Source organism: Salvelinus sp. IW2-2015, linkage group LG16 (assembly GCF_002910315.2).
Source record: "Salvelinus sp. IW2-2015 linkage group LG16, ASM291031v2, whole genome shotgun sequence".
Lineage (NCBI taxonomy): Eukaryota > Metazoa > Chordata > Actinopteri > Salmoniformes > Salmonidae > Salvelinus > Salvelinus sp. IW2-2015.
Window position 1 is genome coordinate 4668560 of NC_036856.1, and position 20673 is coordinate 4689232.

General features: G+C 42.5%; 1 protein-coding gene across 3 annotated transcripts in view; it reads right to left on the reverse strand.

Moving 5' to 3' along the window:
• Positions 1-20673, reverse strand: part of kdm4b (lysine (K)-specific demethylase 4B) — an 80752-nt gene that overhangs the window by 52204 nt on the left and 7875 nt on the right. For all 3 annotated transcript variants that reach the window (XM_024004191.1, XM_024004190.1, XM_024004192.2), the window contains exons 4-5: positions 18085-18199; positions 14046-14239 (exon numbers count right to left, since the gene is read on the reverse strand). In XM_024004191.1, the coding sequence (XP_023859959.1) occupies positions 14046-14239; positions 18085-18199 (309 nt within the window). The remainder of the gene's footprint in view (positions 1-14045; positions 14240-18084; positions 18200-20673) is intronic.

The following is a 20673-nucleotide window of genomic DNA, read 5'->3' on the forward strand; positions in this document are numbered from 1 at the left end:
AGTGCACATAGTCGCATGCACACACACACACACACACACACACACACACACACACACACACACACACACACACACACCAAACATGAAAGGAAATTCATTAAAACATGACAAAACCCTACATTCACTGCTCTGTCCTTCACACGCCACAGGAGATGCAGAAGCACAAACAAACTGAACTTGACAATCTAATTGCGATGTAACACCACATGGCATAAACGCATCCCCTCAACGGGCTGTCTTCTTAAAACCCACGCCTCCTCTCCTCGCTACAGCGTCTAACATGTTGAAGAAACAAGTCAGATTTTTATGTTTATACTAAAACACACATGGACAGGGAAGCAGGTCTGTAGACGACAAACTAGTAACAGGGGTCAACTACCAGCTATTGTCAAAATGCTATTTTGTCATGTTGACCATAGTCTATATGCATGAAGCCTGTTTGAGTACAAGTGCTGACACGGGATCAGTTTAGTCTTTTACATCAAGTTTGGAAGACCGAGTTTGGGAAACTGTGTTTTTTTTTTAGATCACGATGAATAAGATTGAAACGTATCCTATTGAGGTATTCTTGTGAATGGCTAAGAATTGGGAGGATATGGGTACGGGCAAATAGAATTTTGTAAGCGACATTTGTAATTTTAACCTAAACCATGAATGCATTCAACTAGGTTACCAAGGGAACCAAAGTCATCAAAGCATGTTCAAAATACAAAATCAATATCCTGTAGAATAAACTCTAAATCAATCACAGTACATCAGTGTTCACTATTGTTGCTCACGGCTATTAAATTCATCTGGGTTTTGATATCTAAGGATTACAACCTAGGTCGTGCTGACACAGCTAAACCAATTGATCTGCAACAACCTTGCATTTCTATGAAGAATCAAGATCTTCGTCAATAAAGCATACAGAGACCTTGTAGTTCAACAGACATGAGTAGTCATATTCTCTCTCTATCCTCTACTCGTCTGGGTTTAAAAAAACAAACAAAACAAAAATAAAAAATTGCATAAAGAGATGATCGTTCGTCCATTGCCTACCAAGATGATCTAGTGCTAAAGACGATCTTTATGACTTTGGGAAAGTCACCTGTCTATGTCTTCTAAAAAGGATTCAGAATGCACGCCAGATATCCAACCAGGAGGCCTGTTGCTGCCCCGCCTGCTAACAACTCAAGAGGACATTAGTAGCAGCAAATTTGATTTTGTGCATGAAGTGCCACAGACGGTCGATACTAATTTGATGTCTCTTTTCTCAGCCAGCCCTGTCGCAAAAGGCAGAGAGAGCTACTTGGTGTTCCTGTGTGTGTGTGTGTGTGTGTGTGTGTGTGTGTGTGTGTGTTGAAACTACTGAAACTTGAATTCCAATACATCCAAACTCTATCTTACATCTATTGGGTTCGTTTTTCATCTGGAGAACTCTTTCATCAAGGAAACACAATCAATATCCAAAGGTCATTATAAAAAAAGGGGTGTATTTGGTAACAGCCAGAAGACATATGGTTGTTTGAGTCTTGATTCGGGTATTCATGTCCATAAGGGAATGACAGAGCAGATGGGTTAAGATTAGAGTAGAGACATTTGGAGCAGATATACAGTGCATTCAGAAAGTATTCAGACCCCTTCACTTTTTCCACATTTTGCTGTGCCTAGCCTTATTCTAAAATTGATTTAAAAAAGAAAATTCGACACACAATACGCCACAACGACAAAGAAAACCCCTTTTTTAATATATATATTTTTTTAGAAATGTTGGCAAATTTACATAAGTATTTAAACCCTTTACTCTACTTTGTTGAATCACCTTTGGCAGCGATTACAGCCGAGAGTCTTCTTGGGTATTACTTCGCTACAAGCTCTGCAGATCCTCTCAAACTCTATCAGGTTGGATGGGGAGCGTTGCTGCACAGCTTTTTTCATGTCTCTCCAGAGATGTTTGATTGGGTTCAGTCCGGGCTCTGGCTGGGCCACTCAAGGAAGTTGACGCTTGTCCCGAAGCCACTCCTGTGTTGTCTTGGCTGTGTGCTTAGGGTTGTTGTCCTGTTGGAAGGTCAACCTTCGCCCCAGTCTGAGGTCCGGAGCGCTCTGGAGCAGGTTTTATTCAAGGATCTCTCTGTGCTTTGCTCCGTTGATCTTTCCCTTGATCCTGACTAGTCTCCCAGTCCTGCCACTGACAAACATTCCCACAGCATGATCATGCCACCACCATCCTTCACCGTAGGAATGTTGCCAGGTTTCCTCCAGACATGACGCTTGGCATTCAGGCCAAAGAGTTCAATCTTGGTTTCATCAGACCAGAGTATCTTGTTTCTCATGGTCTGAGTCCTTTAGGTGCCTTTTGGCAAACTCCAAGTGGTCTGTCATGTGCCTTTTACTGAGGAGAGGCTTCCGTCTGGCCACTCTACCATAAAGGCCTGACTGGTGGAGTGCTGCAGAGATGGTTGTTCTTCTGGAAGGTTCTCCCATCTCCACAGAGATTGGGTTCTTGGTCACCTCCCCGACCAAGGCTCTTCTCCCCCAATTGCTCAGTTTGGCCAGGGGGCCAGCTCTAGGAAGAGGTGGTTCCAAACTTCTTCCATTTAAGAATGAAGAGGCCACTGTGTTCTTGGGGACCTTCAATGCTGGTACCCTTCCCCAGATCTGTGCCTTGACACAATCCTATCTCTGAGCTCTACGTACAATTCCTTCGACCTCATGGCATGGTTTTTGCTCTGACATGCACTGCCAACTGTGGGACCTTATAGACAGATGTGTGTCTTTCCAAATCATGTCCAATCAATTGAATTTACCACAGGTGGACTCCAATCAAGTTGTAGAAACATCTCAAGGATGACCAATGGAAACAGGATGCAACTGAGATAAATTTCAAGTCTCATAGCAGAGGGTCGGAATACTAATGTATCTGTTTTTAAATTTTAATATCTTTGAAAAATATTCAAAATACCTGTTTTGGCTTTGTTATTATGGGGTATTGTGTGTAGATTGATGAGGAAAAACATTTATTTAATCCATTTTAGAATAAGGCTGTAACGTAACAAAATGTGTAAAAAGTCAAGGGGTCTGAATACTGTCAGAATGCACTGTAGGATAGAAGGCCATCCCTCCTATCCCTATGGACAAAAGGACGTTGAAAAGACATATTTTTGGTTGTTTGCTTTTCAACGTCTTGTGCTGACTGGGGACGCCACATGTGCTGAGTTAACGCAAAATAATGTTGTCATATCCATGTTAAACTACACAACTGAAATGATAGCCTGGGCCCAGATCCGTTTGTGCTATTCTATGTTACCAAATACCGTGACAACGACCAGAGGAGTTGGCAAGACAATACAAACAGGTCTGGGACCAGGCTACTGAAATGATCAGCATGAATCTGGATGACCACGATATCATTGATTAGACGATTAGAACTATTCCCAATCCAATATTCATTCATGAAACACTTACATTGTAACAAGACTGTAGCACTGACGTCTCTCTTAAGTGAACTCTCATCTCTTTCCTACCTGAAGACACAAAAACAGCGTCTACTACCCAATAAAACCACAAAAAGGAGCGAACAATGAATTAATAATGGGCTCTTGCTCCGTTTTAAAGTCTGTTCCACCCAACCTTAACATTTATTTTTTTTTAGCAGTTTTTCTTACTCTCTGCTCGATGCTTCGCAAACAGCCAGCCAATCGTTAAAGCATCTGACAGCAGATCTTCGGGGGGGAAATATGACTTTGATGGGAGCAGAGTTGGAGGGGAATGGAGTTAATTTCACAGTGGCTGCACAGGGGGGTTAGGCAAACAGCTCCTTGCACACAGTTTAACATACTGTAATTACCCCAAAAGTGAAAACTATTCAATTTCAAAAAGAGAAGGAGGATAGTATGTGTGTGTGTGTGTGTGTGTGTGTGTGTGTGTGTGTGTGTGTGTGTGTATTACTATCCTTGTGGGTACCAGAAATAGTAAAAAAAGGAAAATTCTCTCTCGTGGGGACATTTCCCAGGACAAAGGCTAGGTTTTTTTAGGTTGAGAGTTAGGGTTAACTTAAGGGTTAGGGTAAATAGGACTTTGACTGGAAATCTATTTTAGGTCCCCACAAGGATAGTAAAACATATACTGTACTGTGTGTGTGTGTGTGTGTGTGTGTGTGTGTGTGTATGTGTGTACGCGCACAGCGCACATTCACAGTTAAACAGAGTTGAGGGGTGCATCCATGTGAGTAAATTTACTTTTAAAGAGTGACAAGGAAATATTGCTTTTCCTCACAGGGGCATGTGTAAGAAGAGGGAGATGATGGGGAGGGAGAAGGAGGAGAAGAAGAAGAGGGGAGGAGGAAAAGATATCTTTCAGATGGTTGAGAGGGTTGCTAGGAGGGGAGACTAGAGAGTGGATCAAGAGGTGCTACTGAAGCATGACAACCCCTCTCTATTATAATGGAGAGGCTCTGGTTGTTTCCCAAATCACACCTTATTTCCTGTGTAGTGCACTACTTTTGACTAGGGCTCGGATCAAAAGGAGTGTACCGAATAGGGTGCCATTTTGGACACCGCCTCTCTGTTTTTGTGCCCAGGCATACGGGCTGTGTAAAGGCTTCATTCTAAAAAAGAAAGCAGTTCTCTAGCAGATAAAGAGAGACTGTAAAGGATGGGTTTTATAGATAGAGCAGTAGAGTGATGGCTAATGGAACATTAGTCGTAATTAGGAGGTAATGTTTTGATGCATTGTGACCGTAGTTTCTACTTATTGATGCCGTTTTTTTGTGTTGAACTTTCTACCTGATGCACATTGAGCACGGGGAATGTGCTTTTGAAATGCTATATTATTATGAACATGTCTCTTGATGGAGCAGGGCTGGGACACAGACTGACTGCGCTGCTGCTTCTAATGACATCCCACTGCAGGGATGGGGAAGCAGGGACATGGAGAAACACGCATTCAAAATATTCACACACACACGCTGGTATTGATTGGTACACTCCAGGCCTGTGTAGCCACCATACGCTCGCTGAGACACACACAAACACCTCGTTGCACAACCCAAGACCAGCCCTAAGGGAGAGGGCTAAAGCAATGAGAGAAGCATTGAGACGAATAGGAACCACACTGAGATAAAAAGGAAAAGAGGAGAGTGGTGGGATAGAGTGGAGGTGCAGGAGAGGGCTCAGGAACACACACAGGCACACAAACATGAGCCATGAGTCACGACCGCAGTCAAATTCCAGGTGACCGTTGAGTCACGCTAATCTCCTCTTATGCACTCTGGACATGTGTTGGTAGTACCCAACTCTCTAAACGACCATCAGGTCACTAATGGCCTGGCACTCAGGGCTCTTTTGCCCCACTAACCACTCTGACATCAATGCAAATGCAATCTAACAATCACATCAAACACTTATCGTCAAAACAGTATCATGCTTTTAAAAACTCACCTCCCTGTGATGATCAATTAGAAGAAAGAAGTTCAACGACAGGTTGAAACCGAGTGGAAAACATGGACGTTGTGGATGTTGTTTCAAAGCCAAACATAACGAAATGGACAGTGCTTTCTAAGGTTCATTCAAAACAACCATATGCATATTAGAGCTTATGCATATGCATAGGCCATTTATGAGCCCAAGCCCCCCCTAATTTTTACAAAATATTCAAATAATAATTGTGCCGGTATACAATACAAAACCTAAATAGCCTACCACATATTACGCACGGCAAAAATAAAAAATATAAAAAAAGATTTCAGATGTCTTTGGTACATAATTGGTTTAAGCTATACTCCAAAATTAAACCATTTCTAGTAAATCGCCTTTGATTGTGGACTGTATTATTATGCATACTGGATGGACTGGTTACCTTATGTTATGCTCCAAACTTGCTATCCATGAGTCTGGTAGAGAAAATATAGACGTAGGTGATGCTGTTGTTGCATTGATTGTGCAGGACGGCTTAGAGTTAGCCTACAATTACAGTGAATTTGTATTTGATTTTGAATAGCCTAGTAATAGGGGGAAAAAAATATACCAATCATAATTAATAGGCTGACATATTACCTACAAAATATCTCACCGCCGTGCGAGAGAGACAACGGGTGCTAGTCACACAGTCACTCGCTGCCATTTCCCCCCCCCCCTCTTCTCCACAGCGCAGTCTGAGACCGGCACAAATCAATTGCAGTTGGACTCCCTCTAGTAATTTGTGTGTTTTAATTATTTCATCAAAAAGAGCTCAAAAAGCATCAGACAAGTGATTTGATCAAAACACATAGGATGTGTCTATAACATAGCCACTTCATATGCGCACTCGCTCTGAATGGGACAAATATCCTTTCTATTTTATTCGGCAAAGCTCATTATATTCTTCTTACTATAAAATCAAGTAACATAAAATAATGGCATTTGACTTATAAGCATATCTTGTCTGCTAAATGAACAAGCTTACAGCCTATGGCATGGCGCATAGCCATATAACATACAGTAGCCATATAACATACAGTAGGCCAACTCATAATCTGTTCTTCTGAAATACATTTTCATCATATAAGGTTTCTTTAAACCTGCCTAAAATAAATAATGGATTTATTGTGATGGTGTAAATTAAATGGATTCACTCGACTTTTTTAAATGTACATGTTCCAAAAGGCGTGCATCAGTGGCTTGAATGCGTGGAGGCCTGGAGATGCTAAACATTTGCATGACAATAACCGGCTGACAAAATGTCATGACCGTCACAACCCTACACACACACACAGTGTGATGCTGGTATTGAGTGGTACGCTCCAAGCATGGGCAGGTACTGTAGACCCCCCCCCCCCCACACTGAGGGGACGGCTTTAAAAACTAGGGAGGGGAGAGAGACTTAATGAGAGTTCGAAAATAAAGAAAAACTGAGTCCTTGTCTCTGAGTTGCACAGACAAGGAGCCGGGGACCTCCAAGAGAGTGAGGAATAGGAAGGTGAGAGAGAGAGAATCAAAAAGATAGAGAGAGAGAGCGAAAGCGAGAGAGAATCAAAAACAGAAAGAGAGGGCAAGAAATTTAGTGCGAGAGCGCAAAGGAGGGAAAGAGAGCAAGAGAGAAGGAGGAAGAGTGAAGGAGGAAGAATGAGAAGCAGAAAAGTCTGCCTGTGCAGTAATGAGCGTTCAGCAAATATGAGGCTCAGCAAATATTCTGTTCAGAGTAGAGGTCTGACTTCCGTTCGACTCCCACACGCTACCGCAAGAACTGGTTCCCGAACCCAATCACAGTCCCGCAATGTTATTTTAGGCGTATGTGACGCAGCTCACTTGCCAGCCGGAGACCTGCTCTAAAATCGGAGTAGATAGCCCGAGCGAATTTACCAGCTACATCGATCGACAGTTGTCGCAGTGACATCATGAACATTCCTTTGAAATAGTTACTTGCATAGTGGAGTCTTTGTTTAGACATGTAGCTAGCTAGCTAAACAATGAACCATAATCCCAACTCATAACGTTACTACCCTGCATGAATCTGCAGGTAGCTAACCGACCAGGGTAAATGTTAGCTAGCTAATATTAGGCTAATAACTAGCAATGCAAATGGCTCTGAGATATGAAATAATATTACTACACAGATCATACACGTAACATTAGCTAGCTAGCCAGCTAACATTAGCTAGCTAGCTAACAGTACACTAACTTGAAATAAAAACTTTCTGCACAAAATTAGAAACGTATAATATCTGAAAATGTAGCTAGCTAGACTCTCTTACCCGTAAACATGGATGGATGCTTTTCCCACTGTCACGGATGCCATGGTTTCCCTTAGATTGAAGATGTAATCCGGAGACAMATGTTTTATACAACAGCCTTCTGTGTGTTCTCTTTTCGACTCCGTCTGCATATTTGCAATCAAACGCCAGAATTTTCTCCATCTCCTTAGCAATCATACTCAAATGCCAGTGACTTCAAACCTCGGTCCTCCAGAAAGTGGAGAGCAACACTTATGCAGTTCTACTACGTGATATCTTTCAAAAAAGCTGCCTTAGAAAGGATTACCTACACATACTGACCAGCTCATATTATAGACAGAAGCGTGCTACATAGCAGACAAATCAAAACTCATCTCTTGGCATGTCCAGCCCACTCATTATCTCAGCCAATCATGGCTAGCGGGAAGATTGCTGCCTGTTTCCGGAGCTAAACCAACTAAGCTCATACTTTAACATTTTTTTCCCGTATTTTAAAGATAGCAAAATCTAAGGAAGTCTCGAGGTTATTATATTAAGGCACATGGAAGTTCACATGTTCCAGAAGGCATTTCTGCCAAAAAACGCATTTAGATAAATAAATAAACCGTTTACATTCAAATGGCTCTCCTGTGAAGTAGTGACGCGTGAAATACGCATAGTTTCCTGAAACGAGTCACATATAGGATATAGCCTACCTTTAGGAAGATGATTTGCAGGCAGAGACAAATAAATGAGTAATCAATATTCATTGAAAATGAAAACGCGCAATGCTCTCTCTCCATGGTATAATGAAATGGCGCAGGAGGAGATGGCTGCCGGTTTACAATCCCCTAACCAATTGTGCTATTGTGTGTGTTTTTTCATGTTATTTGTAACTTATTTTGTACATAATGTTTCTATCACCGTGTCTTACGACCGAAAAGAGCTTCTAAATATCAGGACAGTGATTACTCACCCGGTACCGGAGGAATACTTTTTCTTTAATGAGTCAGACGGGAAGGATTTACTTCAGACAACCCAACAAAGCCCTCATCCCTGTCATTCGCAGGAGAAAGAGATGGAGATACCGGGGAAGTAAGTCTGGGTGCCTTGTAAGGATCCGACGGCGAGTGGGTAATCTCCCATTACCATCGGTCCTATTAGCCAACGCACAATCAAAGGATAATAAAATAGACTAACTACGATCACATATATCCTACCAACGGGACATTAAAAACTGTAATCTTATGTTTCACCGAGTCGTGGCTGAACAACGACATGAATAATATACAGCTTGCGGGTTTTACGTTTTTTGGCAGGATACAACAGCGGCCTCTGGTAAGACAAGGGATGGCGGTCTATGTATATTTGTAAACAGCTGGTGGCCAAAATCTAAGGAAGTCTCGAGGTTTTGCTCGCTTGAGGTAGAGTATCTCATGAAAAGCTGTAGACCACACTATTTACCAAGAGAGTTTTCATCTATATTCTTTGTATCTGTCTATTTACCACCACAAACCGATGCTGGCACTAAGACCGCACTCAATGGGCTGTATACGACCATACGCAAACAGGAAAACGCTCATCCAGAGGCGGTGCACATAGTGGCCGGGGATTTTAATGCAGGGAAACTTAAATCTGTTTTAACACACTCTTCTACCAGCACGTTAAATGTGCAACCAGAGGGGGGGGGGACTCTAGACCACCTTTACTCCACATACAGACACACACAAAGGTCTCCTTCGCCCTCCATTTGGCAAATCTGACCATAATTATTTCCTCCTGATTCCTACTTACAAGCAAAAACTAAGGTAGGAAGCACCAGTGACTATGTCAATAAAAAAGTGTTCAGATGAAGCAGATACTAAGCTACAGGACTGTTTTGCTAGCACAGACTGGAATATGTTCTGGGATTCCTCCGATGGCATTGAGGATTACACCACATCAGTCACTGGCTTCATCAATAAGTGCATCGATGACGTTGTCCCCACAGTGACCATACGTACATACCCCAACCAGAAGCCATGGATTACAGGCAACATCCACACTGAGCTAAAGGGTAGAGCTGCCGCTATCAAGGACCGGGACTCTAACCGGGAAGCTTATAAGAAGTACCGCTATGCCCTCCAACGAACCATCAAACAGGGAAAGCGTCAATACAGGACTAAGATTGAATCGTACTACACCGGCTCCGATACTCGTCAGATGTGGCAGGGCTTGCAAACTATTACAGACTACAAAGGGAAGCACAGCCGCGAGCTGCCCAGTGACACGAGCCTACCAGACGAGCTAAATTACGTCTAAACTCGCTTTGAGGCAAGTAACACTGAAACATGCATGAGAGCATCAGCTGTTCCGGACGACTGTGTGATCAAGCTCTCCGTAGCCGATGTGAGTATGACCTTTAAACAGGTCAACATTCACAAGGCCACAAGGCCAGACGGATTACCAGGACGTGTACTCCGAGCATGCGCTGACTAACGTGCAAGTGTCTTCACTGACATTTTCAACCTSTCCCTAACTGAGTCTAATACCAGCATGTTTCCTGTGCCCAAGAACACTAAGGCAACCTGCCTAAATGACTACCGACCCGTAGCACTCACGTCTGTAGCCATGAAGTGCTTTGAAAGGCTGGTCATGGCTCATATCAACACCATAATCCACAGATGATGCAATCTCTATTGCATTCAACACTCCCCTTTCCCACCTGGACAAAAGGAACACCTATGTGAAAATGCTATTCATTGACTACAGCTCAGCGTTCAACACCATAGTGCCCTCAAAGCTCATCACTAAGCTAAGGACCCTGGGACTAAACACCTCCGTCTGCAACTGGATCCTAGACTGACGGGGCGCCCCCATGTGGTAATGGTAGGCAACAACACATCCGCCACGCTGATCTTTAACATTGGGGCCCCTCAGGCGTGCGTGCTCAGTCCCCTCCTGTACTCCCTGTTCGCCCACGACTGCGTGGCCAAGCACGACTCCAACACCYTCATTAAGTTTGCTGACGACACAACAGTGGTAGGCCTGATCACCGACAGAGCCTATAGGGAGGAGGTCAGAGACCTGCCAGTGTGGTGCCAGGAAGACAACCTCTCCCCTAATGTGATCAAGACAAAGGAGCTGATCGTAGACTACAGGAAAAGGAGGGCAGAACACACCCCCATTCACATCGACGGGGGCTGTAGTGGAGCGGGTTGAGAGTTTCAAGTTCCTTGGTGTCCACATCACCAACAAACTATCATGGTCCAAACACACCAAGACAGTCGTGAATATGGCACGACATCACCTTTTCCCCCTCAGGAGACTGAAATTATTTGTCATGGGTCCCCAGATCCTCAGAAAGTTCTACAGCTGCACCACCGAGAGCATCCTGACGGGTTGCATCACCGCCTGGTATGGTAACTGCTCGGCATCCGACCATAAGGCGCTAAGAGGGTATTGCGTACGGCCCAGTACATCACTAGAGCCAAGCTTCCTGCCATCCAGGACCTACATACCAGGCGGTGTCAAAAGTGTCAAAGACTCCAGTCACCCAAGTCATAGATTGTTCTCTCTGCTACCACATGGCAAGCGGTGAGTGCCAAATCTGGTCCCAAAAGGCTCCTTCACAGCTTCTACCCCCAAGCCATAAGACTGCGGAACAATTAATCAAAATGGCCACTATTTACATTGTTTTTACACTGCTGCTAACGCTGTTTATTATCTATGCATAGTCACTTTACCCCTACCAACATATACAAATTACCTRGACTAACCTGTACCCCCACACATTGAATCGGTACCGGTACCCCCTGTATATACAGTAGCGTTGTTATTGCTATGACTTTTATTTTATACTTTATTTTTTTTAGGAAATATTTTCTTAACTCTATTTCTTGAACTGCATTGTTGGTTAAGGGCTTGTAAGTAAGCATTTCACGGTAAGATCTAGTTTTTGTATTCGGCGCATGTGACAAATTAAATTTGATTTGATTACATTTCCTTGGAAAAGATGACTGCCACGTGATTCTCCGCCCATGCATTAGGTAGCCTACTCCATTTCATTGAGACCCACATATAGGTCCTAGGAACACTTGATCTCGCACGCCCAACTAGGAGAGAGGTAGGCTACTTAAACTTAAAGCAGCGAATTCTGAGTGTGCGTGCGACAAAGATGTGCTTTTAACACAATATGTAGGCTAACGCATACAAAGCAGAAATATGACAGTTTCCAAATAATCTGCTGGACAACAAAAATATATTTTTCCTTCCCAAAGTTGTCAGTCCGCTCCAAACTGCAGCATGAACAGTGCTGACCATGCCGCAATGATCTCTGTCGGGACCTGCAGCTCTAGTTCAGAGCCCCTTTTTCTAATSCCACCATGAAAATCTCCTTGTCACCCACACATTATAATGGCCATTTCTCCTAGTCTGAGGTACCCATTCAAATGACAGCGCCAGCGATATACAGTAAGTATAGGATATCTACCACAAGACAATTTCTGTCTTTCAGAAAGAAAGCTGGGGTGTTTTCTTGTTAATCGGAGATGGGGAAAATGCAAACTCCTTGAGGGTAAATGTTTTATCATGTGTATCACTACAGTCATATTCAAGTCATATTTGCAGACTTGTATCCTCCAATAAATAAAAAGGGGYAAAAACTGCCATTCTATGGTCAAAAACATAACCCAGCTAGGCTTCAGTCAATACATCCCTAGCAAGAAAGGTGGACTAAAATGAAGGGATGAAAGGTTAAAATAACAGAGGAGAAATGGACGAGGAGGAGATCGATCCTTCTCTGATGGCGGAGCGGGTATTAGTCACCCAGCGAGACCCTGGAGAGAGATTGAAGGAGAGAGAAAGACATGCTCTCACCTTGCAGACAGTTTACAGATGACGGGGACTGCGCCGGACGCCTACACCGGATTGCCCCTACCAAGGTCGCCCAGTGAGGTCACCTCCGTTACCGTTACTTTGACGAAGCATCGCCCTCCAATAGCGTTCTGTCGATACCCTTATCGTCTACCGTCATTACCTTGCCGCCGAGCAACTCGTTTAGCCGGGAGTGGCTGTAAGTCTTTGGGCCCGACCCAAATGGCACCCTATTCTCCCCATAGGGCTCCAGTCAAAACTAGTGCACTATATAGGGATTAGGTTGCCATTTGGAACGAACCCCTTGAGTGCGTGATACTATTGGGCCTACGCAGTCGTGTTGGTTTCCCCCATTCGCTTGACGTGAAATGGCCGCGAAAGTGATGGAGATGTGTCGGCAAATAGAGGCTCTTTATGTGACTTGTGTTGGGAGAGCCATAAACGCTAGGAAATAGAATTGGATGCCAAGTGAGGCCTTTGGGAATAGTGAGTCTCGAAGGGCGGTCGTATTACAAGAGGAGGAATTAGAAAATGATGGGAAGAGGGAGGGAGGGAGGGAGGGAGAGAGGTGTTCGAAGAGCGCTACTGCTACCTAGCGACGAGTGGTGGGATGGTTGGGCCTGGACAATTTCACTGCTTGTTGGACACAGACACACTCATCTTCACAGAAAAATACACACACACACACACCTAGATTTTAGAGACTTATAGACTGCCAAAATAAAGGAAACGCCGACATAAAGTTTCTTAATAGGGCGTTGGGCCACCACGAGCCAGAACAGCTTCAATGCACTTTGGCCTACAATTCTATTGGAGGGATGCGACACCATTCTTCCACTAGAAATTCCATCATTCTGTGTTTTGCTGATGGTGGTGGAAACCGCTGTCTCAGGCGCCYCTCCAGAATCTCTCATAAGTGTTCACAGACTCATACAATGACACACACACACAGTACCAAATTTAAGTCAATATGTTGCTAATATTGAAGACGCTTTATACGACAGAAGCCACCTGGCTCCTTAGAAACTTTTGTAAGTCGAGAGTGTCCTCCAGTGGCCATCTGTTTAAGTACACAAATGCATGTATGACKAGTCTCCTCAACTCACAGACAGGGACTCACATTAAGTTTTACACACGTATAAGAATGACAGATGCTTGAGAAGCAACTGCCAAAGCCTGCCCAGATCCTGAAATCAAGGAACAATTTTGGCTTGCCATTTTTTGATGTAGATGCAACTGAAGCAAAGAGCTGTCGCACGGGTGGCAGGCAGCCTAGCGGTTAGAGCGGCGTTGGGCCAGTAACCGAAAGGTCACTACTGCTACCTGCAACCGAGCGAAGAGTGATGGGATGGTTGGGCCTGGAAAATCGAATTGCTTGTAGGACACAAAGAAACTCATAGTCACAGAAAAACACACACATTTTATAGACCTACAAGTAACACACACACACACACACACACACACACAGAGAGCGAGAGAGATGCAAAGAATGGAGAGATAAACCACTAATACAGCCACTGACCATGACTTGGACTCTCCAAAGTGGAGGTAGTTGATACTGTAGAGATCCATGTCCTCTGTGTGCCAGGCAAAGGTGGTCTTCCACATGCCAAAGTACAGGTAGGGCGTGTTCACCCCCTCGATCACGATGCCGCACTCCTGCTCCACCATGTCCAACAGCGTGTTCAGGTGGCCGATGTTCCACTCACCGATCTCCTGGAAACACAGACACAAAAAAGGGAGGTTAAAAAGGGATAGTTCACCCAAATCAAATACAAAAAAAAAAAAAATGACAGTTTCCTTCCCCCAGCCTGTAAGCAGTCTATGGACAAGTTATGAAAGCAATCCGTACTTTTGTTTTGTTTACCTGGCCACGGTTCCAAGTGCTCAKTTTTTAGCATTTGTGGCACACATTTTGTTCAAGTCAAGTCGATATTAGCCTCTCGTTTCATGTTCAAATATTTCAATTTATAATTTGGGTGAACTATCCATTTAACACCGTGACCCGATTCAAGAATGTTGGCTACATTTACCAATGAAATGTAAATGTGGATTTAGGGCTGTCCCCGACAACAACAAAAAAACTTGGTTGACTGAAAGTCGTCTGCTCTTTCGATCAATCGATTGCCCAAAATGTTTAAACGTGCATTTTTCCCCATTTATTAGGCACACCCTATGTGTTTTAATAAAATCAACTACGTTCATTGAGCTTGTCTGATGCTATAAGCTTACGTTTTGATGCCTCAAGAGGGCGCCAGAGATTTAGATAACCAGAAGAAAAATAACTTAACCTGGACCAACTATTCTCCTCCAGTTCCTGCTGGCTTTTCCAGACTCTGCTATTACTCTCCTGAAGTTGCCGGTAATAGGCTACACGAGGAGTCGGCAAACTTTCTCATTTGGAATGCCAAATTTATCTTACCATTTCTACCGATCTGTGCCAGTTATGGCCTTCATATGCACATTTTCGAAAAACAATTTAATTTATAACATCTCAAAATCATTGTCATGTGGTTAATCAAAATTCTATCCAAATCGAAATAAATATTATACAATACATATGCTATAAATCACATTGGCTACACATGACCTGTCTGCAACAAACTTGAAACATTGTATCAACTATTAACTTTGCTCCTGCCCAAAGTTTGCACTAGCGAATTTGCAACATTGTATAAAATATTCTGGGCCCTCAGTTTCCAGTGCCAGCGAACTCTGGACAGACACAGCTGTAGGCTATTTGTACAAGGGATAAGAAGCAGTGCTTGACTTGGACAGGAGCTCAACGGAGCTGAGTACCGGCACCTCAAATGTTCTACTGCTTAACCTCCTGTTCCACTTGTAGAATATTAGCTCAAAAGTACTGTGGAGCTCCTGCACCTAAATATAAACAGTACCAGCACACAAAATGAGTAGCGGAAKCTATTTCAGTCCATGTCAAGCACTGATAAGAAGCCTATTTGATGACGTTTCCACTGGATCAGAGCATTACATTTTTCCCTTTCATACTGAGTGGTTATCGAAAGGGAGAGAGCTAGAAAGATTTTTCAAATACATTGAGGAACTATTGCAATTCTCAATGGATGTAAAAACAGAATMTGCTTGCTTGCTGCTTGAGGTGAAGAACACATTACTTTGAGAAGCTTAGGCTTACTTTCATGGGTGTGCGTCCTGACTCAACATTGACAGGGCGCTCCAAACAAAAGACAATGGAATAAAGACTAAAGACTAAATTGACAGAACCCGTAAATGGAATTAAATAAATGGAATGAAATAAACCAAAACGTGTTTCTCACAAGTGTAGCATAGGTTGCGCACTCTGCAAACAATGTCTCCACTCTGACAATGAGAACAGGAAGACTGGAATAATATTGAATGCTTTAAAAGAAATTACCGTAACCAAAGTAACAAACATTTTAGATGACAAATTATAGGAAATTAAAGTAATTCAAAGGTTTTTCTTTATTTTTACTATTTTCTACATTGTAGAATAATAGTGAAGAAATAAAAACTATGAAATAACACATATGGAATCATGTAGGCTCCAAAAAAAGTGTTAAACGAATTAAAATATATTTAATATTTGAGATTCTTCAAAGTAGCCACCCTTTGCCTTGACAGCTTTGCACACTCTCTTGACATTCTCTCAACCAGCTTCACCTGGAATGCTTTTCCAACAGTCTTGAAGGAGTTCCCACATATGCTGAGCACGTGTTAGCTGCTTTTCCTTCACTCTGCGGTCCAAGTCATCCCAAACCATCTCAATTGGGTTGAGGTCGGGTGATTGTGGAGGCCAGGTCATCCGATGCAGCATTCAATCACTCTCCTTCTTGGCCAAAAATCAAACATTTGGACTCATCAGACAAAAAAAATAAAAATCCACCGGTCTAATGTCCATTAATCGTGTTAATTGGCCCAAACAAGTCTCTTCTTCTTATTGGTGTACTTTAGTAGTGGCAATTCGACCATGAAGGCCTGATTCATGCAGTCTCCTCTGAACAGTTGATGTTGAGATGTGTCTGTTACTTGAACTCTGTGAAGTATTTATTTGGGCTGCAATTTCTGAGGCTGGTAACTCTAATGGTCTTATCCTCTGCAGCASAGGTAACTCTGGGTCTTCCTTTCCTGTGGCTGTCCTCATGAGAGACAGTTTCATCATAGCGCTTGATGGTTTTTCCGACTGCACTTGAAGAAACTTTTCCGGATTGACTGACCTTCATGTTTTAAAGTAATGATGGACTGTTGTTTCTCTTTGCCTATCTGAGCTGTTAATATGCCATAATATGGACTTGGTCTTTCACCAAATAGGGCTATCTTCTGTATACCACCCTTACCTTGTCACAACACAACTGATTGGCTCAGACGCATTAAGAAGGAAAGAAATTCCGCAAATGAACAAGGCACACCTGTTAARTGAAATGCATTCCAGGTGACTACCTCATGAAGTTGGTTGAGCGAATGCCAAGAGCGTGCAAAGCTGTCAAAGGGGAAGGGTGGCTACTTGAGTAGGTGTGTCCAAACTTTTGTACTCCATATATTTGTTACCGCTTGACTAAAACAATCTCGGTCGACCAACAGCCTAACGACCAAATAATCGACCAGTCGACTAATTGGGGTCAGCCATAAGTGGATTACAGTCTAAACGCTTTTTTTWAAGGTAAGAAAACAATTATATAAATATGTATTGAACAATCCAAGGCCTACGACATGGAGTTGCTATGTTACAGTTGTACTTCAGTTAGTATTTACCCAGTGAATAAAGTAGATTGCCATTGCATTCAAAAGATTTGTATAACTAACCCAAGATAGACCAAGGCCTGTTGTTTCCATTGGGAGCAAATTAATCATAGAAGGCAGAACAAGCAAGGCGGTGAGCAAAGCCAAGCATGAGCTAGTGAGATCCTATTGGCGTGTCCTAGCATTTATTTGCATGTTTCCGTTAGGGAACGGCTTGTGCAATAACTCTATTTACCCATGCACTCCAAAACAACGCCATTTTTTAAAACTTTAGCAAAGGGTAAAGTCTACAAAACGCTGTTCACTCTGTTACAGAATCTAGTTTTGGAAACATAAAAAAACTGTATGAAAATTAGCAGAACYGCGGCCAAAATCGATCTCGCTTCGTCTTCTCCCYCTGTCGGCCACTGGGCTRTCTCTCATCACCATATTTGGTTGCGGGTGGAAACGCCAACCGGATACTTCACATTTARAAATCCGGTAAAATATCTTGTTCATTGTACTGTATTGCAGTTCTCAAGGTCATGTAATAACACATGTTAACCACCAGATGGGATTAAGGCCAAACAACTAGTAGTAAGGAAGTAAGGAATTCAACACAATTGAGTAACTCTGTCCCAAAGGGTACCTAGTGGAACTTGCTTCAACGTATCCCAAAGAAGTTTATTAAGTAACTTTTATATAATAGGATTTTCAACTTTTCAAAACCAGGGAGGTACCATCTAAACTTGTCCCACAAATGCTCATTTACTTGTTCTGCTGCAGAACATTTTGCTACACAACCCATGTATGTGATTAGAAATGCTGTCACCGGGCTGACTTACCGGGTCGTAGATGGAGCCGCTGACGTCGGCGCCGTAGATGGGCGAAACAAAGGTGAGGTTCTTCCAGTATTTCCTCTCCAGGTCGTCAAAGTCCTTGTGTCGGGGAGTACAGTACCTGAGAGAGAGGAGGACAGGGTCGTGTTTAGTAGGCACAAAACAGAAGACGCTTTGAAAGAGATACCATCTCAATTTCTTCCAATAAAAAGAATAAACATTGAAAAACTTTTTTCTATGGTGTACCCTAATGAACATGACCCAGTAACAGTCGGGAGATTTATGAGTGCCTTTCATCCTATGACCAGTCAAGACATTGGATATAGACACTGGAGGTAAAGACAGTAAAACCTGTAGCGTGAAGACTGATTTTTCTTGCAAAGCAACCCAATAATATCTAATGACTACAATAATAACAGTATCTAAAGAATGAATCAAAGGTGTACAATTAGGGCTGGGAATTGCCAGGGACCTCACCATATGACATAATCACAATACTTAGATGTCGATAAGATATGTATTGTGATTCTATACTGCGATAAGTTTATTTTTTATTTGATGTTTCAAACATATTGCTCACTATACGTCTGCAGCAGAGAGACAAGAGAGAGCATGACAAAATGTGTTTTGTTCAGTCATGGAAATAAAAGCGCTGAAAACATGTTGGCTCACTAATTAAAAAACAAGATGGAGAACAAGCTATAAGATGAAAAATAAAAAATGACGTTTTGGCGCAGGTACAGATGACTAGCGCTAACTAACTATGACTTATGACTAGCGCTAACTTTTTCCTAGGGGGAAAAAAACTTTTCTAGGGCTGGGGCGATATGGCCAAAATATCATATCAGAACATTTTGGACGGTATTTTACTGTTTTTGAAGAGTAAAAAAGTTCTAAGAATATGTTTTAAGAGTAGTTCATAACCAAATATTCTCTCAAACCTGCGTGCGGGCGCACAGCTCCAATCGGCCCTGCCGCGTAGAAGAAATATCAGCCCGCGCAGAGAAGCACGAGACTGAACTTCACTCAACTTTCTATTGAGTTTTCCCCTTCAGTTAACACTAATAAGGTTTCACTCTACTGTGATCGAATCAACGCAATATTCACCACTTTCAATGTAATGTACCGAAACAAACTACGCAATTAGTATGCAAAACTAGCCGTGCAAGAGGCTTTCTTGTGGACAGCGCACATTGGAGAAGGATTCTATTGCATTGACAGGCACGACTCAAACAGTCCAGACGGGCCTAAGCTACAGTATGAGTGTGTAATGAGTAGATGCGCTTGTTTTGAGATCAAAGCGAGAGCTGCATGTACCACGTGTGCACATTTGTTCATATTCTTTGCTACTTAGTGAGTTATTAGCCCAGTTATAGTTAATTTATAGTCAACAATGGGGGAGTGGTTGCTTCCTACAAGAGCACAAAAAGTATGCATTTCTAGCCATCGTTGAAAAGCAGTCAGGTAAACAGCTGTTTTTTCTGTCTTAAAGGGGCAGTGTTGTATTTTGAGACGTATTGAACAATACGTAGAGCATAGCATCATTTCTCTGATTCTCTGTAATACTGGTATGGGAATAATAACGAAATTTATTTTGCAAGCCCTGCAAGTCTCATGGAATGCAGGCCTACATTGAACACCACACATTCATTGGCTGCTACTGTAGACTMAATGGTAGAACAGCTATTTCCATGTTAAAAATTTAATGGCATGCATTTTTGTCCATTGTTTTTGATGATAGGTCACTGTTGTAGGCCTACATTATGATCAAATGGCCATAGTAGCCTACTTGGCCACTGTTAAAACTGTAACTTAAAGCGGGTACACCTTCAATGTTCACAGAGTTTCACAGAATTTTCACAACATTCAAGTTTGCGCTCAGCAGACCGGAAATTTGCCCAGTGCCTAAATTTTGTTCATGACGTTAGGGTGGCAACACATAAATTATACGTGATTTCAAAATGGGCTTTCTCCATTCTGATTGTTTAATACTGTTCAATCCAACATTTATTATAAGGATTTATCAATTTCTGCACTTTTGTTATTATTTCCACACTGTGGCATGATATGGGCAAACAATCTAGGCCTTGTTTATTGGTGTACTGTTGGAATCATAGAAGTATAATGATTATTGTAATTCAATAGTTGAAATAGTGGGCAACACTTTGAATACATTGTTGTTTGACATGACAACAAATAAATAGGAATTATTGTGACAGGGTTTCCCCAGCGTTTGGTCAGCGTTTCCCAGGGGACCCTATTCGATGTTACATCCCACTTTTTCGTATAGATAGCCAGCATTGATAGCTAGCTAGCTAACATATTCATGCCTATTCCATATTCATGCCAATCGCCTATTCCTCTCTGATTTAGAAGACACTGTTGCACAAACAACACGTTGATCTAGACCTACACCAGCACTGATATCAGGCTGTATTATCTAGCTAGGTTTCCTCTAACTGATTACATATAGCTAGCTAACTGTTCAGCTAACTAGCAATTAGCATTAGCAGCAACAACAAAAAATTGCCACAGCATGCTAAGAAAAGACAAACTAGCTGTTCGCAGACAGTTATATACACAAACTAATAGTGT